Below are 25,121 nucleotides of genomic sequence, written 5' to 3' on the forward strand. Positions count from 1 at the left end.
AGCTATTTTCAACATCTTTATTTTCATTTGTCATTTTCAAAACATTTCTCTTGACTGGTAGTTTATGTGAAAATTAAGCTGTTGGGAAATAAAAACACAAATTAACTGGTACTAAAGATGTTTGGCAGTTCAGTTAAAAGTTTGTTTTCCAAATGTTGGCTTTTCAGCAAGCAGCCCATTTCTGTCTGAAATGTGTGCTACAGTAGGTGGCTGAAATAGCACGTGGGTGCAACGTTCTTGTGGTTGGTTCTTGGGTACAGTATGTGACACTTGGCATCTCAGCAATGCTTCCATGAGAAGCCTCTATTATAAGGCATTCATGCAATGATGCTAACAAGCTCATTTTACTGTCTGGACAAGCATTTGTGCAATAAAGGCCTTCTTATTAGTGCTTTGTGAGACCACCCAAGAAACAATATAGTGATATTACAGATTTTCTAATAATCTCCAGGCAATAAAGTCTAGTTTACTGGACTGCAGTATGTTGTGATGTACAACAGCTATTCAGTTTTAATTAAACTAGAAACAGGACGAAAGGTAAAAGCTATTGGATTTGGTTCCCTGGACACATGATCCTGAAAGACACGCGGAGGGTCCCATTTCAAGATGTTGTAATATTTTACAGGTAGTCCGGAATTTATTTGGCAGTCTGCCAGTTTTTGCAAAGGTATTTGAGGTATTCTGGGTATTTTGCAATTCAAATGCCAGAGAGAAATGTTACGTTTTGTTTAACTCCTGAGGATGCTTCGATAAAATGAATCTGATATATTGAAAAAGAAGAGGAAATTCAGATATTACTTCCCTCCACTGAGTAAATTATTATACAGTGTTTAAATGAAAAAGCATCAATTTTACCATCATTAATATGTGCAAAGACAAAAATGGCAACTTTAAGAAAAGTTTAATTTCAAATTACAGCATAGTATGGGTAATAAAAAAATAGCAAAAGATATAATTTTATCCTTGTAATAATCTGTGGTTTCACAAGAGTCCACGAGAGTGTCAATCAACAAGTGATTCATACATTTATACCATAAATACCATATAAAATGTCAATACTTTCCAACGTTACTGGTGTAGTAGTTATTATAAATTACAAACATCTATCAAAAAAATAATAAAATACAGTTAAGAATAAACAGATGATAAATGATAACACAAAACAGTAAAAATAATCTTACGGTTAAAAAAACTTTCTCTTACAGCTCTCTTAGTTAAAAGGTGGATCTTAATTTGTCCGACAAATTTAAACAAGACTAAAGGCGTATTCACATTATCGCGGAAAAACAGCTTTGGCACGCGCCATTAATATTGTGTGTTGTGAAAGCTCTGTATGGATGTCTGCGGTTCGCAGAAAGTTGTGGCCGCAGCCAATCGCTGTGGACCACTGTTTGAACTGAAAGACCAAATACATGTTGTCTGATTTTTCTCCTTGGCAGCTCTTGGGGTTTTTCCCCAAATGATGTACAGACTTTTAGGCATTCTATTATCTCAAAAGGCTTATGGCTATTTATTGTACCGACCAATGCGGAACGCGAGACCCTTGTTCTTCTGTTGTAATGTGAATTCGCCATAATAGTCTACAGCCATGCTAGCGGCTCTAAGACGGTACATAGGTACAATGGTACTTAAATGCTTACTTCAGCAAGCTAATATGCTCACAATGCGCAATGCTAACATACTAATGTTAAGCAGGTATAATGTTTGCCATCTTAGTTTAATGTATTAGCATGCTAACATCAGTTGCATAGCTTCCTGAGGGGGACATGAACGTGTGTAGCAAATTTCAAGCCAATCCATCCAATAGTTGTGATATTTCACTCAAAATCACAAATGTCAACCTCATGGTGAAGCTACATGACAGTGGATCACCAAAGTCAATAGAGTTTATTTTCATTGGACATTACATTTTAGTGGAAAATGTCTTGGCAATCTATCAATTAGTTTTTGAGAGACTTTGGTCTGAACCAAAAGGGTGGACCCAATGTTCGACATTGCCACGCCGCTAGCATGGCTAAAAAATGCAGTAATAGTTGTGTTACAAAACATGTAATTATATAAGTGGGACAAGATCTTGTGAGGCTGTATTCTGTCTATTAAGCATGTTTCCATTGTCCAGTGTACTCACAGTCTATGTACCATATACCATATATAAATGTGAGATTCAGTTAATGATAAAAATACAACTATAGTTAATGAGTGTGTACATAATAGATCATGTAGACGGAAAACATTAACCTCTCAGTATACATCAAACACACAAATGTACTTTCTCTTGTCCCCTAGCATCTTCCAATGTCCATCCAGAGAACATTAAAAACATTGATTTTTGGTTTACCGCAAAGGTCTTCAACAAACTCAAACAAATGTAGTGTAACAGACATATTCACTGCTTTATTTTCAGGTTATCTTTTGTTGGTGAAGCAACAGGCATCCAAGTTCCTCCGGGAAGTGTCAGTGATGCTCTGTGAAAAACAAACTCTGTCCTTGAGTTCTCCACACCGTCCCTTCACCATCTGACAAGCGGTCAAGTCCATGTCAGCCTCATTTCCTTTCTTTCAACCTCCCCTGTGGTTTGGTGATGTGTGATGGTGCTCAAAAGCAGTCCATTGAAAAAAAAAAAAGAAACTGCAGCAGTGGGTGGCTTGGACGATGCCCTGTTCATGAGTGAGGCTATACACCAAGCAGCATACCCATAAAATCTGAACCGTTCTGTATTGTGATGGAAGCGCCTGCTGCATTATCCACAAATATGGAGGTGTACTGCCCGGCCTGCAGAGGAAAATACACAACATTGATGCAGGAAAGATTTGCACAAAAACAGATATTTAATGTTTGTGTGTTTCTTGGTGTCCTGCTCACCTGTAGCTCCAGCAGCCCCTGCACACTGACAGTGAATATCTTGCTGTTACTTTCTAATCCAACAATCATCTCCAGTGAGCTGCAATCACATTTGAAAAGGACATTTCTGAATAAATACTGTGTTTTCAACAATTTGTGTTGAATATGCAAATCTGAAATCCTTGTTAAAGTGCAAAATGTCTGTTATATTGTTAGATATTTTGAGAAATACGCTTATGTGCTTTCTTACTGAGAGTTATATGAGAAGAATATTGATACCACTGTCATGTCTTCACGAATATGAAGCTACCATCAGCAGCCAGCTAAGTTAGATTAGCACAAAGACAGGAAACAAGGGAAAACAGCTATCCTGGCTCAGACTAAATCTGCGTACCAGCACCTAACCTCACTAATTAACATGTTATAGCTCTAAACCAAAATGTAAAAACAACACTTTATCATGTAGCCCTGTGGGATTTTGTTACCACCCTAGCTGCTTCCTCCTGTTTCCAGTCTTTATGCTAAGCTAACCATCTCCTGGCTACTGTACCGGTTAGAAAGTTGTTTGTGTAAAAACAACAATTTGCCTTTTGTTACCTTTGGAGAGAGCCATGCTAGCTGTTTACTCCTGTTTCAAGTCTTTATGCTAAGCTAAGCTACCCATGGTGCAGTTAGTAGCTTCATTCAAAGCATGAAAACATGATAGTGGTATCCATTTTTTTATTTCCCTCTTAGCTAGAAAGAGAATAAGCTTATTTCCCATAATGTCAAGAGTTTTCTTTAACAACTCAGTGCCATCAGAGTCTGTACAGATGGTTGTAACATCACCGCAGTCTTTAACCACACTGAGAGCACTGGTTCCTGTTAAGTGGAAAATGCTACATTTTTATGGCAAATCAATCATGTTTGTCTTCACTCCAACTGCCATCACAATGAACCTCATTTCACATTCTCTGCATTTTCATGTGTGGGAGGGCGAGACTGGCTGGGGCTTTGGCTAAAAAAGCCAAGGACTCTTTTGGGTTAGGTAACCCATCATAATAATATTATTTATATGTTCCCCTCATTGTACCAAGCTATGAGGGAGGCTGTGGAGCTCTGCACAGGCCGGGGGAGACTTTGGGGAGCAATTCATTTCTGCAGTTTGCACTGACTTTATGTAAATAGAAATTTTGAAATATTGGCAAGAACTCAGAACCTTCCCCAACTGGATTTGTAATATTTCACCATGTAGAAACACTATCAGATACTTCATTATCGGTCTCCCACATCCCAAACAAGGGCATTTCACTGCTATGCTGCTGAATATAACAGTCAGTCTGAAGAGTCAAAGGTGAGTCTATAAAGATTAGTTAGGCGACAGGAACGAGGGCTCTAAGTGAGAGGACATTTCCTTTAGAAGATCTGCTCTGCTTTTATACAGGAAATGCCAAACCGGCTTCCACACAGACTGTAACAGACAACACCTTTAACAGCTCATAAATTCTGTTGACAGTTTTAAAAGTTGCCAGCATTAAAATATCACAATTACACAGGGAGAGTAAACGATTTGTCAAAACAACAACATCAAGAATACAAAGTGTGGTTGTTGTAGTCAGATTAATTACTTCCCAAGATCAATTATATTTACTTGCATTGGTGATAGGTGGTATGACTGACCAGCATGTCTTATAGCAATAACAAATGAAAACCACATTGATACAATCTATCGAGTTAACCAAGAGTGTTATGTAGAGCATGTTTGATTCAGGGGATGAGCTCTACAGCATATTTAGCAATGAGGGTGTGTACATGCGCGCTAGTATGCTAGTTATGATCAGGTTTTTGGAGTTTCCCGGTTTTCAGAGTCGTGGTTAAGGCCTTTTCCAAGATTTGAGAGCCTGGATATGCAGCCTGGAGTACTCTAATAGAGCCCAGCATACTGTGGCATGTCAACACCGTATCCAGGTTTCTGAACATGCTCTGTTAGTAAAGAGATGAGATGTTGAGGAGACATAAATGCGCACAGATGATCAGAAACCTGATACAACTATATTCATGAATTACCAGGTTTATCATGTTCAATGTAAACATCAAATCTGGAATAAGATCGAAACCAGAGTAAGATTCAAAAGCTAGCGTGCATGTGGGTACTCAATGGTAATAACAACAACAACAACAAAGAATACCGACGAATAAAGAATACCTACGTGTATCTGTGGCAGAGTGATTCGATGCAGATCAGCACCCGGACATTGTCCCTGGCCTTGAGCTGGCTCTTGCTCCTCTTCACCTCATTGTGGTCTGTAAGGAGCCAAAATGTTCACAATCATATGAAGATATTGACTCACGCTTTGCTCACAAAAAATAAATCCCCCTTGAAATAACCGCTCACTAAAATCCTACCCCTGCACAGGGATTGTCCAATCCCTGTAAATAGACAAAACAAGTTTGCCTAGCTTTGGATTTCTCCACATCCTGAAGCTATGAACATGAGGCTGAAATAAGACTTTATAGAGAGTTTAGATGGTGGTGTATTTTATTAGCCTTTTGAAAGGCAAATACTCAAGAGCAAAAGTGTAAGGAATGGATTAAACTGTGCGTTTATCTGCTCTAACGCAAACTGCAAGTGCAAATCCAGCTAACTAGCTTGCTTTCTGCAGTAATAACCTTACCTGCCACTACTGCATTAGTTTGAGACTTAGGCTAATGTTAGTGGTTTACACGCCAGCCAACCTTACCCAAGTTAGTGTTACATTTGCCAGACACATTGGCTAGTCCTCATCCTAAAAGCCTTTTCTCTTAATAAATAAATAAAAACAGGTATGTAAGCAATTCTTTTTCATCTCACACTTACAATACTGTGACTTATTAGCTCTATTCTGTAATTAAAGAACAATGACGTTTCTTTATTTCCATATCTTGTAAATTAATGATTAATTGGTGAGGATGTTGACATGCAATTCTAGCCTCAGTCTTTTAGCACAATATCATGTATGTAGCCATCAAGTGGACATTGATTGACATTTTAAAACGAGTCAGCTGGAAACATTAAAAAGTCAGCCGTAGTCAGCATATTCACCCAACCCATGGAACTAACATTAGCATAATTTTCGAGCTAGCTACAACTGATAAAAACTGAATGCTTTACAGGCATAGCAAAAGCAACTAAGGGGGTGGGGTTTAGCGAAAAGTCGATTTATACAGTTTTACTTTAAGTGTTCAGTCGGGACTTTTCTGGGACTGTTTTAGAGTCTTAATTTCTTGCCATATATACTGCAATATTAGATATAAGATAGTGACTGATTTACCAATGTGGACATTAGCAGAGAACTGGTAGATCCCAGTGATGGGAGCTGTGAATCTCCCCGTGGACTGGTCCATTCCTGACCCTCTGAGGAAGGCTCCTTTAGCTGGTGGCTGAAAGCACAGAAATTAATTCACATTTTAGCGCAATAATGCTTTGGTCCCCTTTTTACACCCCTCAGCTACAGAACAGTAGGCAGGTATTCAGCGTATTGCTCATGGGCACTTCAGCCCCGACAATCCTAAAGGCCTGGTTCCACCGGCATTCAAAACTAAGACGTCAATTCATGTGAATTGAATAATTTCAATCAGTGATTTTTGTTTCATGTTGAGTTTAACTTTGGGGAATTTGTCCTCTGACCAAAACAGGGAACGCAGAGTCAGCTACAGTTTAACAACTAGCCCTGCAAGTTCTCACTATGTCACCAAGCTTATAGAACCACACATTGTTGTCAAGACGTGCAGAACATTTTTACTGTTCAACTATCTGGTGTGACCAGGGCCCAAAACACATTTTCACTTTAATCCTCTGCCCCCTTCAATATCTTTCTCCTTACTTCTGACTCCGCAAAAACATGTGAAATATCCTTTCCAAAGCTATTCTAACATAGTGCTGTATTAGCATGTTAAATAGTTCGGCAAAAGCTTAATCCTCCCTCTTACAGCCTAGTCAGCCCATCCCAACAGGGCATAGTTCTTCCACTACAGCATGCTGTTTCAAACAGTGTCTATTTTTGTCCTCTCCACACTTTATTCCAAGTCAGAGACAGAGTGCCTTTTGTACGCCGCACAGAGAGTGATGTGTAGAATTGAAAAAGTAGATATTTTTGACCAAAGAGCCAGTCTGAGTTTCAGAGTGGCAGTGCATGCCTTGCCAGTTACCAGTGAGGGGATGATCCTCTCATAATTCCCCCACATGCAAACTAGGCAGTGATTACCAAACACTCGCTCTTTCAAACACAGTTAAGACAGAGAAGCAAATGGGTCAGAAACAAAGCCTGTAACCATGCAGAGGAGGATTAGCCAAAACTTTTCTTTTTGAGCCATGCACAGGGAGCGAGGCTGAACCAGTTCATAAACATTTACTTGGTTTCAAATAAACATACTGTCTGAAAGTTCTGGAGCTCCACCAGAGTCTTCTTGTCGACCACCACAGGTCCCTTGAGCTTGCAGTGGAAAGCCTCCTCTATTCGCCGGTAGGAGGTCATCCCCTCCAGGGTGAGGAGAGCCGTAGGTAGCTGGCTGGGGCTGGTTTGTCTGTCCAATGCTGCAGCTCTCCTCTCTGTAGCCTCTGACAGAATGAGTCAACATTGATTTTCAAACTATGCATTCATGATAATGTGATGACAAATAATATCGTGGACATACAAATGTTTACTGTAGCTGTAGGTCCTCTCTGCAAAATTAAGGTAAGAGGGGATGAAATGTTTGTACCTTTAATCATGTCTTTGAAGTCCTGGAGAAGAACTTCCTGGGTCACTTCAGCTCCAGGAGAGCCAGGAGGTCCCTGTGGGCCAGGAGGACCTGGGGGACCAGGTGGGCCCGGCTAGTGGAGGACAGATGAACAAAACATTGCCATGCATCAAACTTGATCTGAAAATCATCATGCAATTTTGTCTTATCTACCTTTTACTGAAGTGCAAAAGAAGATACCAGTATCATTCACAATCAATCAAGTATTTGTTTGGAAAAACTGCAAGACACAGTCTAACTATTGGGTTTACCAGGGGTCGTTTGCGTTTGCGACACTTTCCAGGGAAGTTGCCAACCGGTCTTTTGACAAAGTCCATCCATGATCCCAATGGATCCACTCGCTGGTTGTCAGAAATCTGCAGCAGAAACAAGACAAAGACAAAAAGAATAATGAAAAAATAGGCCAATATGAGTATTAACAGATACGAAATACAGAATATCAAGGAAAGCACATTCCATTCACAGTGGCAGTTCCAGCCACCACACAGTTCTTGTTCAATAATTACAGCCGTTAAAAATGTGCCATTTACCAGATTTATTATATATTTTAATTCTAGATAATGTTGCCCAAATTAGGCCTGATGCAAAGGTTGGTACCTTCAAAACTAAATCCAATGAGTTATTATTTCTTCCCTTAAAACCATCATTGGAAAATCTTGCCCTTAGATACAATTAAGTGGTGCCAGACACCTTGGAAGGTCACACAGGGAAACCTCTCTTTCTGTCACTCCTGCCCAGTAATTTTTATTTAATTGCCATCTTAGTTTGCCACTATTCTTCTCCGAAAGCTCCACCTTATGCTTATTATTTTATTCCAGATAATTCACTCAGGTGCCACGTCAGTTCTTATTTGCCCAATGTGCTTGGACAAATGTAAACAAACCTTGATTTTTTTCAGCACATGAAAATTTCCATGAGCACTCTGGTGATAAATGGGTCTGCCCCGTGTACATGTGATGTAGATTCTGTGGATTGCAGACCTCAATTACTGTATTTATAACATGTCAAAATGGCCAACGCTTTCTCCATCACCTAAAGACATACTAGCATTTTATTTTATTAATACTGCTTGTTTGAGTAATGATGGAAAATTTAATAAACGAGATAACAAATGTATATACAGTGTATACAGCGGCGAGTAATGATTTAAGATTGTTAGTCTGTTTCCTAACGCTCGATCTTATCTGCAATAACTCATTTATAACAAATTACTGTATAGGAGACTGGGATCTGTTACAGAGAGAAGAAACACAGTCCAAGAAGACCTCTGGAAGCAGCATTTTTATGCACAGTGCTACAATTGGTGTGTTTTCTTTTCGGTAAAATGTGAAGCTGAAAGAATTCCAGCTTGAATTTTACCCTTCCCCAAATGTCAAGTGTCTTGAGTTGAGATAGAAGAGGAGATAAAGACGCGCCATGGAGGTGAGCTGCCTGAAATGGAATTTGTTTAGGGTTGGCAGCGGGACACGGATCACTTATCTACAAAACCAACATGACCCTTTCTTCACTGTTAAAGACTTGCCTCTAGCTCAACCACAACAAAGTTACTCCTTGTTTGTCTTTTCAATATACTGTATTATAGATTTTTTTGATATTTTGGATTTTCAGCAGCCTCTCCCTCCCTTTCTTTCTGTCTGTGACTTTTTCTTTCTGACAGCAGTCAAAATAAACAACCTAACAGGCGCTGCGCCGGCTGCATATTGGATCGTTCTGTGTTTTTGTTGTGATTTTGAGGTTTGGAAACAGATAAAAGCAAGACTGATTTTGTCAAGACAAGAACACTTTTACACTACTCAACACTGTTTCCATAAAACTGGGGGCCTGTAGAATAAACTGCTTTTTCCTCTGACATGTCAATTTTTCATATTCATTAACATACCAGTTCTGAAAGCTTTATAGGAATAGTTTGATATTTTGAGAATTACCTAAACACGCACTAGCTGATTTTTTTGGCAACTTGGACACAGCAGAAACAAGTTCGTATGGAAAACATGTTATCAAGCAGTTGCTTATTTACACATCTAGTAGTTAGAGAGAACTATTATAATTCATTGAAGTCGTGTTTGTGTCCACCTGATGAATATTAGTCCAATATTGACTCTCTTTCGGCAGTTTTTGGTCTCCAACAGATCCTGATCGATATATATAGCTCTTTTGCTACCGTTTTAGATGAGAAGATCAATACCACCCTCATATTTGTCTGTTCAATATATAGCTAGCAGCTATTAGCTCAGAATAAAGACCGAAAACAGGAAGACACAGCTGGAGACACAGCTAGCCTGGCTCTGTCAAAAGGTAAGAAAATCTGCCTGTCAGCACCTCTATCTTATTTGACAAATCTGTACGAAAAATTAAGTGTAATGTGGTTTAACAAGGGTAATGATTGGGAGTATTTCTTGGCTAGGCGCAGTTACTTCCTGGAGTTCATGTCAACATCCAAGCCATAAATATCACTCGGAAAGCTTGGATATATCCAGTTTAGCACTTAATAACATGGAGGTGCCTCAAAGTCCATTGTTCACTGTAAACTTAAATATTACAGAGTTAAATTGTTAATGCACTTTACTTTTATTGCTCACACAACCAGCTCTGTAATCAAACAACCGTGTTGAGATGTCAGATGACATGAAAGCGGGCAATAACCTCCAGTAAAACGTTGTTTTTACACTTTGTTTTTTTTATGGATTAAACAAACAAGACAGAACATGTTAATTAGTGAGCTTTAGATGCACTTGTAGGTCTTTACCTTTGGACAGAGTCTGGTTAGCTGCTTCCCCCTGTTTCCAGTCTTTGTACTAAGCTAAGCTAACCTGCTGCTGGCTGTTTGTATCTTCCGAACAAACATGACATTTTCCAAAATGTTGACATATTCCTTTAACATACCAGTCCTGTAAGCTTGAACAAATATTAACATGTTGACAACTGGGGGCTGCGGTGGTGCTGTGGTTGTACTTGTATATTTCCACTGGGATTGATTGTAAAACGGTGAATCATCACCTCAGACAGCTCAGTATGATATAAAAGACACCCACCCAATTATGAGAGCCAATGGGCACCAATTCCAAGAGAAGTCAAAGCTCTACATTAGTTCTTGTGTTTATATCAATGTCATAGATAATTTTCTTGCTTTTTCAGGGATATGAAACAGTGCAAGTATGCCCACACATGTGACTTATAATTACACATCTTAGCTATTCCCTACATCATAATAAAAAAGACAGCATATCATTGCCAGGAAATCAGCCATACTCTGAGCTTGTTATCCTCTTTAACACACGCCATTGTAATTAAACCATTAAAACCTTGCCCTCAAGGATTGTCTGTGCTCAAGGAAGAAAGGCTATGACCAAGTTAATTATTACCTTCATTTCTGAGCTAAAAAATAACAGCAAATCACTGTATAAATAATCTTATCATCAGCTTAAGGTATGCTCAACTCTTTCCATTAAACAGATTTGTGTATTTATTTTAAGCATGTGAACTGTCAGAGCGCAACATACACCATATATAGTGACAGCTGGGATGGCTCACAACTTGCCAAAAGAAAATCTGATTCATTGTATGCAGGTGAGTCTCTGTCGCAACTGAGAACATCAAAGATTCCAAACATGCAGACTTGAAAACCGTATTGCTTGATGACACAGAACAATCTGTCAGAAACGTTCAATCTCTCACTCGCTTGTATTGACTGTGGCGTAAAGTAAACTACGGATTCCCTCGCATAGCTCTGTATCAGCACGTACAACTGGTGAACAAAGTGGGGAGGGAGCAGATCCAGGTATAAGTCTGAGAGCCGATGAAGAACACCAGGGCTCTGGCTTTGATCACCGCTGATGTGTGAGTGCCTCAAAGTGGCCTCGTCTGTCAGCGGGTGTGAGCGCACGCCTTTCCAGCACAGACTGAGGGAATGTGTCAGGTATTCTGTCTAAAGGTGAGAAACTTTAAATCTTCTAGACAGTGTTTATCCTCGTTGATGGGGCTCCAAATCATGACACATTACTGAGGCTTCACATCTTTAGAATGGGACGCAATGTGTCCAGGGTTTAGAAGAAGTACCTACACAACAATGTAAAGGTACTCCATTACAAGTAAAAGCCAGGAATTCATCCTTTGACATGAATTACAGAGACGTATTGTATTATCAGCAAAATGTACTAGACAAGATTTTTGCTTTACCTTATTATGAAGTCAATGTTGAAGCCACAATGTAATGGCTGTAAAATTATGACACCATTAGCATTTAGATTGGTTCCCTATTTGCCTCGTTTTTTTATGTAATTCTGTCTGCCACTGTGAACAAAATGAAGACTTGATTTACGGCAAGTGCGTCAACCATTGTGCAACCACAATGGAGAGACGATAGCGTTTTTGTTTTACGTGGTAGCTATCAGTAGCTATCCGCAGTTACCAAAGACTATCAATGTAAGTTGAAATGGCTGACACATGAAAGAGTGGTATCTATGTCCCCACTGTTCCTTTAACTTCTGTGTATATCGTTCGGTAGTTTAGTCCAGTGGCTCCCAACCTGGGGGTCCCGTCCCTTCAAAGGGTCACAAGATAAATCTGAGGGGTCATGAGGTGATTAACGGGGTAGGGGAAAAGAAAAAACAAAGTTCTGCAATATAAATGTGCATGCATTCTTGGACTTCCTTCTAATTTTGCATTGTTGTGAAATGTTGTATAATTTGAACTCTTTGGGTCAAGAGCACTTTAATATAACAGTAGTTTAGAGTAGAAATACCTCTTTGGTATGACTGCTAACAGCTCAGAGACATTTGAAACATGATAAGGGACCCAACAACACATGTTTTAACTTCTACAATGCACATTATTTTATAGGCTTATTATATTTATTTTATGTTAAATAAAAAGTGGCTAACTGTCAAATTAACATAGTTGAGTAAGAAGTACTATATAAATAGCAGCAAATAGAAATTCAAAAATCTCAAAATTTGACTAAATTACAGTATTTGAGTATCGGTTCTTGTCCACTGTTCTATTGTCTGCTGGCACACATTAAAAGTGAGCAGAGGTTTTTTATTAACACACAGAGCACAGCGAGCTTGAAGTTTCTTGGATCAATTAGTGAATCAGTTGTACTCGATCATTCACGGAGGCCCTGTGAGATTTTATTACCATGAAAAGAATATTTTAGGTTTTCTGCACAGCTCTAAGTGTGTTTGTCATGTAGTTTGGGGAAAATTAGGTTGAATTTATTTGAAGCAATAAAATGGAAAATATTTCCCTGGGGCAGCATGCCACCAAAAACACAAACACAACTGTTAAAACATGTCTCTGGAGCTGCAACCAGATCCTGAAACTCTACTCCATCACAGGCAGCTCCTGAATTCTTCCATATGAACAGTTGAACTTATTTTCTTTTACGTGTTATCTGTTTTTCTACCTGTTAGCAAACTCGAGACGACATGAAACCTTTTGCTGATAAAAACTGTTGCACAGGCGGCTTTCAAGTTGGACAGGATGATGAAGAGCCTTCTTTAATCCCTTGTTTTCACATCACTGTACTGCTCCCTGTGCAGTCATCCATGCATGGGTGGACGGGCCCAACGCTGGGCCGATCCCGCCTCGGGAGGCAGGGATCCCCAGGCTGTGTGGGACGAGGGGATCCTGGTTACCTGCGTGCATCCCAGTCGTCATGCATCCACCCCCGTGTTCTCCACCGCTGCACTTCACAGAAACAGATTGCCTTGAGGATTTATCGCCTAAGAGCTAAATACAGTTAGGCATGCAATGTTGACTCTGTTCTATTCTCACCGTGTTATTACTCAATTGGCAAGCACCGTGTGCAAAACACAATTGCTCTATCACACCATGAGCATGCTGTTATTAGTTCCACAAATGCTGAAGGAACACTATTTGGAAGTGTAGATAAAATATAGTTACTATACAAAAATATAGTTTAACATGCTTCTTATAAGACGGCCTGATTTTGACGTCACTGTTGTCCCAACAGAGGTGTGTATACATTTATGATGTGTGAGCGAAAGTGAATCAATTTGTGTTTATACTGAAGAGATCACCCTGAGACAATCTTGGCTTCCTCTTGATATAAAAAAATACAAAAATAAATATAAGCTGAAAGACTTTGAACGCTGTGTGACATCTGTTTTGTGTACGAATTATAGCTTTGAAACTGGAGTGAGTGCTCATTTTCCCTGTGGTAGGTAAAATGAGCTGATGAAAAGCGCTCGTGATCCAGATCCATCTCAGGTACGCAGGTTTGCCCCGCGGCTTGACTGGGTGGGCAGAACATTTCAGGTGAGAAGTCATTAGATCCTCCTCCTTTTATACGATTCCTTTGTGGCTCTGCATTATGTTACATAAGTGCACACTGTAAATGGTGCATTTTTTCTTTTATTACTTTTATTATGCAACCAATTTGCCCTCTGTAGTGTTACGTTACATCTTACAAGTAGTTGGAGAAATATAATAGGTGGTGACACAAGCGGGTTAACTGAAACACTGTTGTACGTGCAGATTTTAACGAGAACATGTGACAGATGCCAAACGACTAGGACATTTATATAGGAAGGAATAGTTCAACATCTTGGGAAATTAAATTATTTGCCTTCTTGACAATTTCACGAGAAGATCAGTACCACACTCATGTTTGTATGGTAAATATGAAGCTAGCTAGCAGCAGACACAGCTCAGCATAGCATAAAAACTGAAAACAAACAGCTAGCCTGGTGTCAGAAGGTCACAAAATGTGTCTACCAGAACCACTTAAGCTCCCTAATTAACAATAATATAATTTGTTTAGTCCGTACAAAAACAAAGTGTAAAAACAACACAACACTCTGTTACCCTTTGACAGAGCTAGGTTAGCATTTTCCAGTGTTTATGCTAAGCCAAGCATCTCCCGACTGTAGCTTCATATTTACTGCACAGATAAGAAAGTTGTATCACTTGTTCTCTGCAAGAAACCAGGTAAGTGTATTTCCCAAAATGTCAAACTATTTGTTTAAAAGTACAGGGAAATGGTTAAAGCTAAATATTTCACATTTAATCTCTCTTATGCAGCATAATTGTGATTTTCTTTATACAACTGCCCATTGTAATGTCCATCATATGCATTTGCAGGGTAATCTGAAATACCAACCTCCTTTGTAGCTCTTTTGTAGTTGGCTCTATTAGTTGTTGTTTTTTTACTTGAAGCCATAGTTGACCAATGTACTGTTAAGTGTAGCAATAGTTCTGAAATCATGTTTCAGTGTTCCAGCACGTGATAAGAATCAGGCAAGATTAGAAGGATTTCTATGAATCTGGCTTCAATCTGAAGCTATTATAAATGAAACTAAATCCAAATAAAAGTCGCTCTATGTCAGTGTGGTGAGAATATAACACTGTAGTTTATTTCAGATGACAAAAGGTCGATCATTTGTTTATTTTTCATTCTCTCTCAGGTGACTTCATTAGGTAATTTGAGTGTTGGTAGTCGTCCAACATGTTAAATGAGAGTTCACTATCTTAGAGCAAAGGCCATAGGTAGCGTATGAGAGGTGTGAGTTTCCTGTGGGACCTGGTCTTGTCTCGTATGCGTAGGTTGATCCAAAAGGTCCCACACACTGCTGCATTAATCATCACTGGGGATGAGGGAGAGGAAACAAAAACCCTCGCCTCGGGCTAAACCCAGCCATTACTCAACACGCCAGGCGTGATGTTTGACTTGACTCCCTCAATTACAGCCATCACAGATCCCTCACTGTTCTCAACAAAGACAGATTCCTCTCATCTTTGGAGAGGAGAGCAACGGGGCTTACATACATGCACCTTTGACATATTGCTCTAAAACTGTACAGCATGATGGTTCACAGAGATCACGGTTGTTTGAAATGTACTTCACTTATCATCTCATTAAAAAAATTCCACTCACAGCACAACTCCACACCTCACTATTGTGATCACTTTCAAATGGAAAATCTCCTGAGGAATGCAGTGTACGACCGCACGCTGCCAGCAGCCCACACACGGGAATGGTCAGATAGAAAGCAAATGCCATCATAAGAACTGTTTGCAATGTTTCCACAGGGCACAAGGGAAAACATGTAAATGTGGAGTGTAAATGTTTGGCTTGTTTGAGAACACAAATTCCTCGCCAAGACAGCTCCAATGGACGTGTTGTTTTCTCTGGGAGCTAACAGATGTGTAATAGGATAAACTTACAAACTACCCAAGGAAAGTAAGTTTACCGCTTTTCATGGTGTGTGGTACCCTTTTTTTTTCTTCTTCTTTTTCTTGAACAGAAACCTGGTTTGGGTGGCAACAACAAATGTGACTTTGAATACAACCACTTCCACAGATGTCAAGCCTGAAGCTCAGGTTCTCATCAGAGGTGACAATGTTTGGCAAAGACACTATCTGGCATAACACTGCGTCTTAAGAGTGATTATGTCATTACCCTCTGATTGTGGGAGATGAGATGAAAAGAATGTTAGAGAGGGAGGCACAGAGGGCTAATCCTCACCGAGGTGTTCTCTTTCAGGACCCTTTCGATGGGGCTTTGTGAGGGGCTTACACGGCATGCTGCCCCAGATTTTGGGGCCGCACCGCCCCTATCGGATGTCCCAGACACAGCGGAGTCAGACTCGGCCTGTGAATGACAGAATCAATGGGCTGGGAACAACACGCCAAAAAGGTCTTTAAATATCTGTCCACCTAACTTTCCCAGGAGTTACATCATGGCAGCGGGCCTATTAGGGACCTCAGGGGAAATAGTGTTTGTAAAGACACCCGTCTCCCTGTGGGACGGGACAGAGGAGTGAAACCCCAGTGGGGTGCAATCTTCAGCAGGCTTGAGGGTTGACACAAGGTCATCCTTCATAGCCTCTGCTTTTACAGGGCAAACCAAGTCAAATAAACATCACCAGGCCACAACCACCTACAATGTGTTCTTAAAGATACAAAGGAGACCTCACTGCTTGGTTTCAAGGGGGGAGGCGGCGAAGGTTACGGTTAGGATTCCAGAGACTTGCGGCTGGTAGGAGCTGAAGACTGGTATATGGGGCAGTGAGAGTTAAACGAGAATGCCAACGTAATGGGTGGGCTGAAAGCAAAACAAATAGCCTGTTGGAAACTCTCGCAAATATGCAACACCAGCAATAAACCAATAAATAACAGAGTCAAGGGCCAACGGTTGCTCCTGAAAATTGAATTGTGCCACTGTTATGCAGTTTTGCTGTATATACAGTTCTGATGTAAACAACATTGGTCTTCAGTTACAAATGATTTTTTTCTACTTGTGTAATATTCTCTTTGGCTAACAGCAATTCCAAAGCATCTTCAGTTCTTCTTTTTGTAACTTCATTTCCTGCTGCAGCAACAGCATTTTAAATGATCTTATCTCACCTTATTGCATCTTATCTTGTCTCGTTCTGCCTGATACATGAAACTTTAACACATCCTGATTTGTTCACAAAGGCTGGAAAATTGGTGGCAGACACCCGCAGCGTGCACTAATTGATGCATTGATCAGCCTTCGGATGTCCACATTCCTGGCATACCTCCGGAAGTCATCCATTTAGTGTTTCACACATTTTGGTCCGTCTCACTGTCTGAAGCTTGACCTACAGGGCACACCTGTCTCGCCCTAGCTTTTACCTTTGCCACAATTTATTTGCCTCGCATATTGCCTGTACTGACAAGAAATCTGCACATATCTGCAGATTGACTTCAAACTTTGATGCATTATCATAAGGAACTAGCTCATGAATGTAATACAATGTATAACAAGTTAAAATATAAAAAAAAGTCACTTTGACATTTAATTTTTACATTTAGAGAGTTTTACCTTGACGCTTTCGCCGACCTCTTCACTGTTGGAAAAAGTAGCATTGTAGGTCTCTGTGTGTTGTGGGTTGGCCTCCTTTGGCTTCTTTCTCTCCTTCTTGGCGTCCACCCCATCCAGGAGGACACATTGAGTCCAAAACACTGCAGCCACCACGGCCAGAGGCCCAGCCCCACACCACATCTTCACACTAGTTTTCAATTCAGCACCAGAGTCCCTGCAGAAACAGCCTGGATCTTCTGTGGAGGACTCAGCCGTGAATGATTAGACAGAAACTGAGGATGCCCACAAGGCTCACAAACACAAAGTCCCAACGGGGGGAAGGAGACTGGAGGAATGCAGCTTCAGGGACTCCCTGTCCAAGAGACTGTCAGACTGACTGCTGCCGCCGTTGCTCCCCTCTTGATGAGCTCTCAGCCAGCACAACGTTGCAGGGGCACTGTTAACTCTACCCAGAAAGCTAGGAGGCTTACTCAACTATGAAATGTGTCAAGCAGAATGGTCCAAGGGAATGACAGATCGGCGCAGATCTGACAGCAAATAAACCCATTAGTGAGATTTTTCACGCTTTCTGCTCTGTTGGTGGGTGAGGTGTAGAGGTGGAGGGAGGGGTGGGGGGGGGGGGGGGGGGTACAGGGGGCAAAAGAAGAGGCAGTGAGGAGGGGCGTCCGAAGCTGAGGGTGGGCTGTGGGGGCTAGGGATGGATAGCAATATTCTCTTTCCCACCCCCCGCTCTCTCTCTCTCTCTCTCTCTCCTGCTGTTTCTCACACTGAGCAGTGGATCCAGGCTCCAGCAAAGTGGTGTGGTTGCTGGAAAAGCTGCAAGATCCACAACAGTTGGGCTTTCATCCGAAGATGCAGTTCAGTGTTCAATGTGTCTGTCCGCCAACCATGCACCCCCGCAAGGGATGCAGAGTGAGCTAAGCCCAAGAGGAGGTGGATGAGGTCCAGTTTTGATCTTTGCCTAGTCGTCTTCTTTTATCCTCACTGATATCATTAAACTTTACAGGTTTGTTCTTCTGCTTCTGTCTGACACAACTCATGTGCTCCCTGCTATCTCTCCCGACAAGTCATCAAGTCCAACTTTCTCGTAAGACAGCAGTGATTTGTTGTGTGGTAGGTCCCTTTTTTTCCTCTTGCACTCCCTTGTCCCTCTGGTCTCAGTTGCTGCTTTGCTCTGACTGAGCTCACAGGACGGCTCACAGTCAAGTTTTATCATCACCCTTTCTCCCTCCCGCTTCTCTTTCTCCCCCCTCTCCCTGTCTCTCTCACACTGTTTTTCTCTGTTTCTCTCCCTTGCTACTACTGGCAACCTTACTAGCTTATCCAGCTCTGTTTTATCTCATCGATGAAATGTTCAAGCTGAAGAGGTTCTTTGGCAGACGAGTTCTGCGTGTGTGATGTGGATCAAGTTGTGCATCTCTCTAAGTGTGTTTGTCGTTTTGGCTCAATATTAGACTACTCTACCAAAGCCCTTTGTTTACATCCAAGCAAGGAATAGAAATGTGCTTTTTTTGTGACCTCAAGGCATTATCTTGTTTAATCTGCTGCCTGAAAACCTGCCAAAGTGCCCTGACTGTGCCATGTACAACAGTGCATACATGTTTGTTTTATTCTGTTTTGATGTTCAGAGAGAAGTCTCACTTTTCTGAAGGCTCCATTAGAAAAAAACATTTGAAGTAAGTACTTATATTTCAAGTACTGTCATTTGCAGGTTTCAGTTAATAACAGGACTGACATGAACAAATTATTGGTCTGGATATTCCTACAATCAGCTCATTGTCGAAAAGGAATTCAGCCCTCCCATAGTCTTATTAGAACAAATAACATGTTAGCTACAACATATTATTTTACTTTTAACTTCACAACTTGCATGTGTTTAGAATTATTTTGCGTCTACTTGATCATTTTACATTTTAACACAGTGCCACCCAGAGGCAGCAGCCTGCAGTGCAAACACCTAACCAGTTCTTTTCCAGTATGGCTTCATACTGGTGCCGTCCCACTTCGGGTATCCGCCGGCACGTCTGTCTGTAGACGTAGCAGGTAGCAGCCAACAGCGTCAAGCTCGTCACGGGCAAACGGAACAAAACCGGAAATTTGGTAGGTTTGCCTTAAAAATAAAAGAGAAGAATTTAGATTACATGTGTGAGAATAAAAAAAAAAGTTTAGGACATTTTTGCAAACATTACGACCATCATATGTTTGCTTTTATATTTCATGTGTCTTTTTTGCAGCTCAGTTTTTCTCTAGTCAGTGTTTTGTACCATCAAATACTTCAAAAATTAAAATAATTTGATCTAACTATTTTTGCTACTTTAGCTAATTACATGTATATATTTCTTTTCAGCTAATTCACCTTTTTATTCATTGATTCAATTCCACTATGTATCCATTTTTATATATCCATTAGCGTTACCTGAACCAGCATCCATTACTTTTATCTAATAATTTAAAACAATTCTCCATTTGTTTTTATTTGTTTCACCATTTTATCCATTATTTACTTTTAAGTAAATAAATATATATATATCCATTTTTTTTTTTCTGTTATCGCCTGGAAACTGTAGACGCTACTCTCCAAAACTAAAACTTCTCGACAACACACAGATTTTACTTTGAAAGCGCTGCTCGGAAGTTATCCTTGTGAATGTGGTTAGCTTAACAAAATAAAAATTAATAGCAACGTTAGCAACTAGTCAGTGACCAGACCAACTGACAGCTTAAGTGAATTAACTGGAACATTAGAGAGAGAACAATTACAGCCCGACCTGCAGACCGTCAGTGGAGTTTTTAGAGTCCTCCCACATTTTGGAGTCGGCGTGTTTTGGGAGGCCACGTGTACAGGAAGTGGAGTCTGACAGCTGACTGGAAACCACTGCAGGTCTGTTTGACTAGGAAGTGAAGCTAACATTAGCCAGCTGGTAATGTTGCTTACTTACAGTCATCTCTCAGGATCCGAAATCTTTTGAACGAACCGCCCAGTCTCGCTTTAAGTCATCGTGCTTGACAGGTTGGTCGCATCGTCTCTTTGTATACCATGTAGCGTTAACTTTAATAATGATTTATTAACGTTAGCTTGCTTGTGTTAGCCACTTAGCTAACACAGTCAAATGCGTTCTACGGTTTAAAACTATTTTAAATGACGTGACGAGCCTAAATACACGAGCAAACGGTTATTTACGTGAAGGGGCCGTTATATAACTTTATTATAATTGTTTATTATGTTGTGATTCCGTGCTGGTGAATAATATTTAAGTGGACAATGTGAATATTAACGTGAAGGTTTACGGGTTGACTACTAAATCATCGTAACTTGTGTTGCGTTACACAACATCTCAGGTTTGTATTATAATTATTTATTAATTATCAAACCGGGATTTATTTATATTTCTTAGATTCAATAGCTAGTGTGTATTTATGCTATTTACTTTGCTGTTGGCTGCTCATATTTGTGTATTCCTTGATTTCTTTAGGTATTTGTTGGCTGGTTTGATCTCCATGAGTCGCCCTCTCAAAGATCTATAATTAACTGCTGTGTAGTGAACTGGAATATCCAGTGGGCGTGATGCATTCGCGGAAGTGTCATGCAAATGTATCATTTACTCGGAACTCAAGTTGTGCTTGATGATCAAAATAATTTTGCCTTCGCTAACTTAGCTTGATGTTACTTTTACCCTTCTGCAGGCAAACATGGCTGTTTGGAGGAAGCTGTGGAGCACAAACCTCCTGGCAGCGTCTCTGCTCTTCTACATCCTGCTCAACGCCATGGATGTGAGCGCACGGCCGGCCAACATATCAAGCGCAAAAGATAAGTCTGCAGCCGGCAAGGACGACAACGAGATTCTCCCCGCCGACCACCTGAACGGGATGAAGATGGAGCTGGACGGCCACCTCAATAGGGACTTCCACCAGGAGGTTTTCCTGGGGAAAGACATCGAGGAGTTCGAGGAGGACTCTGAGCCAAGGAGGAACAGGAAGAAGCTGATTGAAATCTTCACCAAGTAAGACTCGTCATCTTTTAAATCTCAGCCAGGAGCTACAGCATTCTTGAACTGGTTGCTTGAGCCTAGATGCTGATTAGTGATCAGGTTCTTCAGGATTCACCAGCTATAAGTCCGTGTCTAGAGACCAGCAAAGAGAGGTGCTATGTATAAAAATAACCCATATTCTGTGATAACTACACTTACCACTGAGAAGCTGAAGTATTGCAAAACACAGAATGAGAGCAAGAGTATTGTGGAAACCCCAATATTACGACACATCCTCTTTCTTAAAATCCAGATAAGGAAAAACAAGCTTTCACCTCAGAACACACATGAGGCAAAACATCAGAATTCCTGCATTGAAAGTGAGAATGCACTGAGGCTGTTATGTAAGTTAGTTATGTAAATATGTCTCTGCATAGTTTAACTTTCCAACGCAAGCTGCCATTGTTACAGCAGAGAATAACGGCGAAGGAAGAAGGCCGCTCCATATTTTGATATTATCCTTCAGCATGACTTCACACGCCCCCCCCCCCCCTCCTGCTTCCTTTATTTTACCTTAAATGGTAAAGACATGTCGACGTTAAAAAGGTGTTGGTGCTTGGCCAGTTTAAACAAAAGCACCCGATTGGACACGAGCCAAACCGGTGATATGGCTCATTACAGATGGTAGTCGTTTAATCACTGTGCAAATGTTAAATAAGCTAAATTAGCAACTTTTCCTCACAGAGTTGATTTCAACAAGGACAAGAGTGTTAGCGCCAAGGAGATGCAGCGCTGGATTATGGAGAAGACGGAGGAGCACTATCAGGAGGCCATGGTGGAGAACAAGAACAGTTTCCGTGCTGTTGACCCCGACGGTGACGGTGAGAGAGAGAGAGAGAGAGAGAGAGAGAGAGAGACAGACAGACAGACATCCAATTATAATGCAAAGCATGCTGACCTTTTTCAACCCGTTCAGGCCTGTGGCCATGTTGCAACAGTGTGTCGTAAACTAAGTAATAAACCCAAATCCTCAATGCATGCTTTGTCCACAGGTCATGTGACGTGGGATGAATACAGAGTCAAATTTTTGGCCAGCAAAGGTTTCATTGAGAAGGAGATTGCTCTGAAAATAAAGAATAACGAGGATCTGAAACTGGATGAGGAAAGTAAGTGTAGAACAATATGGAATATGTTGTAATCTTTTTTTTTTTTTAAGAATATATCCCAGAATATGTGCCGCAATTTGAAAGTTTGTCACCGTTGCAGCTCAGGAGGTTCTGGAAAGCTTGAAGGACCGCTGGTTTCAGGCCGACAACCCTCCATCTGACCAGCTGCTGAATGAGCAGGAGTTCCTGTCGTTCCTTCACCCGGAGCACAGCAGAGGAATGCTCAAGTACATGGTCAAGGAGATTGTGCGCGACTTAGGTACAGTTTGCTTCCCCAATACCTGAATCGTGAGCATCATTGTCAAACATTTGCAAACTATTTTTTTAAGACAACCTTGACATGTTGTACCTTTTTAGGTTGATATGGAGAACTTGTTAGCAAACTGCAGCTTATTTACACATCCCAGTAAACGCATAGCAACGTTAGCATTAAGAGTTCAATATCGAAAAGGCATATCAGCTCAGTTTTTATCATAGTTAGCTCATTTCTCAGGGAAACATCTGCCTCTTAAACTGTTAAATTCTCCACTCAGTAGACGTGCTATAGCCTCAAACTTCAGTCTGTCTGAAGCATGATGCAGAGTCGGTCATGCTCAGTGGGCTTTTAGAGCTTTTACGCTAAAAATAGCTGCTGCTGTAATTGATGCTGGTGAGAGTGAATAAAAACAGCTGTAAAGGCTGTAAAACCAAAACAGTTATTTTGTGAATTGATAATATATAAATATTGTTTATAGCAGCTTTATTTTAAGATATTTCAGATGGCACTTTATGTGTTGCATTGTGAAATATCTCTTCTGTTGCCAACCTCATGAGGTGACCTGGTTTGGAGCCAATTTCTGTAAATGTAACTCTGGGTAACACCGTTAAGTTATCTCATCTGTTTATGTAATAAATAGAACAGTGGATCTGTGTTTTTTTTTTTTTAATATGCATTGTTCCGTGATGGGTCCCATTAAGAACATGTATTTAACCGATGCAGGGTTAAATGTTGTTGCTTTGCTTGTAGACCAGGATGGCGATAAGAGATTGACGCTGTCAGAGTTCATCTCTCTACCTGTGGGCACCGTGGAGAACCAGCAGGCTCAGGACATCGATGATGACTGGGTACGAGAGAGGAAGAAGGAGTTTGAAGACGTCATCGATTCCAACCGTGACGGCATTATAACCATGGAGGAACTGGAGGTGAGCAAGGAAAAAGCACAAGTCTTGTTCGATTGATCCCTATATTTTTTGATACTTTACGTTTGTTGTTTGAGGTTTTCGATTCAGCATCTAGTAAAGTATAAGCCAACCCTGTCATAAATGCAATTTTGATCACCACTGACTTTTCTTTTCTTCTTGTGTGGCGCACAGGAGTACATGGACCCAATGAACGAGCACAACGCTCTGAACGAGGCCAAGCAGATGATCGCCGTCGCCGATGAAAACCAGAATCATAATTTGGAGCTGGACGAGATTCTCAAGTATAGCCAATACTTCACGGGCAGCAAGCTCATGGATTACGCCAGAAATGTTCACGAGGAGTTCTGAGGGACATACTTTCCCTCTCAGCAAAGCGGGGCGACTTCCTACATCTGCTTCAGGGACAAGCTGGGGGGGGGGGGGGGGGGGGGGACTAATGATAGGAGGTTCTAGTGTGCAATTCTGTGTTTAAAAGTCTCAACGGCCTCTTTCACTGCTGACTCCAATTAATGCATCCTTCCTTCCTTCAGCCCTGGACCGTCTGCCCGCCATCAGAGTTAACATGGTCTGCCTTCTGTGTGCCATTGGACCTTTTTTGTTTTTTAAATGTTGGGCTCCAAAAGTTTTTGTGTGAAATGTGTGTATATGAGGAATTTTAACCCTGACTAGATATTGTCGTTAGTGGTGAGAGAGACTGTGCAGCGAGGCGATAACACCGTTTGTTCTGCAGGATCTCTCTTTTTAGCTGGCGGTTCTGTACACAGTGTAAATATTCATTGTCCCATACCGATGCCTCTGGCAACAGAGAAAAGATAAGAAAATATATATATATATACATATATATATATATAATGCTGCTACATGGAAAAGCCCTTTATAGAGATATCATTATATGGTGGCGCACACCAAAATTAGCCTACATTCAAAGGTGATTTAGTCATTAGTGGCGTACAATCCCACTAGTTTCTGTTAGAGATAGTATCCGTCCTACTTGCAACAGGGTAAAAAAATAAATAAAGTAGAAGCATAACTTTTAAAAACTGCCTCAATAACGGACAGTGATACTTCTTGGCACAAACTTTCATTAAAAATGTATTGTCACTGCATTGTATGAGAACAATGTACCTTTTTTTTCCCCCCTGCAGACATTTTGACTTATTGAAGGAAAAGCACAGGTGTCAGCATAATTCGATTCACACGTGTCGGGTCCGAACGTCTCCTGGATGTAAAGGCCTATTGTTTGGATCTTGACTAAAAGCGATCTAGCTTCGTGCTGTTATTAAGGATGTGGATAAAGAGGAATTTATTTATTTGACCTGTATGATTTGGATCAGCTGCATCTTTAAAGATCTCTTGTTTTTGCTTAATTGCTGTATAAGAGGGTGGTCTTTGTGT

The 25,121-nt window shown here is 40.7% G+C and overlaps 2 protein-coding genes across 4 annotated transcripts; one reads left to right on the top strand and one right to left on the bottom strand.

Annotated features, from left to right (window-relative positions):
* Nucleotides 1-890: 890 nt before the first annotated feature.
* Nucleotides 891-17,681, bottom strand: c1qtnf12 (C1q and TNF related 12). 2 transcript variants are annotated; one of them, XM_079167400.1, is made up of 8 exons: nucleotides 17,411-17,681; nucleotides 7,851-7,955; nucleotides 7,561-7,672; nucleotides 7,233-7,417; nucleotides 6,132-6,240; nucleotides 5,031-5,124; nucleotides 2,863-2,941; nucleotides 891-2,772 (listed from the first exon to the last, which is right to left on the bottom strand). In XM_079167400.1, exons 1-8 carry the CDS (start codon nucleotides 17,588-17,590, stop codon nucleotides 2,674-2,676), a joined length of 963 nt encoding a protein of 320 aa, XP_079023526.1. In that variant the 5' UTR covers nucleotides 17,591-17,681; the 3' UTR covers nucleotides 891-2,673. The 2 variants fall into 2 exon arrangements, with proteins under 2 accessions (XP_079023526.1, XP_079023525.1); XM_079167399.1 differs by having other exon boundaries at nucleotides 891-2,941.
* A 2,468-nt stretch (nucleotides 17,682-20,149) lies between these two features.
* Nucleotides 20,150-24,750, top strand: sdf4 (stromal cell derived factor 4). 2 transcript variants are annotated; one of them, XM_079182026.1, is made up of 7 exons: nucleotides 20,150-20,291; nucleotides 21,095-21,411; nucleotides 22,123-22,259; nucleotides 22,431-22,544; nucleotides 22,645-22,803; nucleotides 23,551-23,726; nucleotides 23,898-24,750. In XM_079182026.1, the coding sequence occupies exons 2-7, from the start codon at nucleotides 21,101-21,103 to the stop codon at nucleotides 24,072-24,074; spliced, it is 1,074 nt and encodes a 357-aa protein (XP_079038152.1). In that variant the 5' UTR covers nucleotides 20,150-20,291; nucleotides 21,095-21,100; the 3' UTR covers nucleotides 24,075-24,750. The 2 variants fall into 2 exon arrangements, with proteins under 2 accessions (XP_079038152.1, XP_079038151.1); XM_079182025.1 differs by having other exon boundaries at nucleotides 20,227-20,420.
* Nucleotides 24,751-25,121: the final 371 nt, after the last annotated feature.

Source organism: Pholis gunnellus, assembly GCF_910591455.1.
Source record: "Pholis gunnellus genome assembly, chromosome: 2".
NCBI classification, from domain to species: Eukaryota; Metazoa; Chordata; class Actinopteri; order Perciformes; family Pholidae; genus Pholis; species Pholis gunnellus.

What these genes read in the sequence shown, in the direction of transcription:
- c1qtnf12 (XM_079167399.1), bottom strand. Translation starts at nt 17,590, where the DNA reads ATGTGGTGTGGGGCTGGGCCTCTGGCCGTGGTGGCTGCAGTGTTTTGG. An exon ending in GCAAACGCAAACGACCCCTG is followed by an intron (nt 7,673 to 7,850) that starts GTAAACCCAATA and finishes GTCCTCCACTAG; the next exon opens with CCGGGCCCACCTGGTCCCCC. An exon ending in CTTCAAAGACATGATTAAAG is followed by an intron (nt 7,418 to 7,560) that starts GTACAAACATTT and finishes TCATTCTGTCAG; the next exon opens with AGGCTACAGAGAGGAGAGCT.
- sdf4 (XM_079182026.1), top strand. Translation starts at nt 21,101, where the DNA reads ATGGCTGTTTGGAGGAAGCTGTGGAGCACAAACCTCCTGGCAGCGTCT. An exon ending in GGAGATTGTGCGCGACTTAG is followed by an intron (nt 22,804 to 23,550) that starts GTACAGTTTGCT and finishes CTTTGCTTGTAG; the next exon opens with ACCAGGATGGCGATAAGAGA. An exon ending in TAACCATGGAGGAACTGGAG is followed by an intron (nt 23,727 to 23,897) that starts GTGAGCAAGGAA and finishes TGTGGCGCACAG; the next exon opens with GAGTACATGGACCCAATGAA.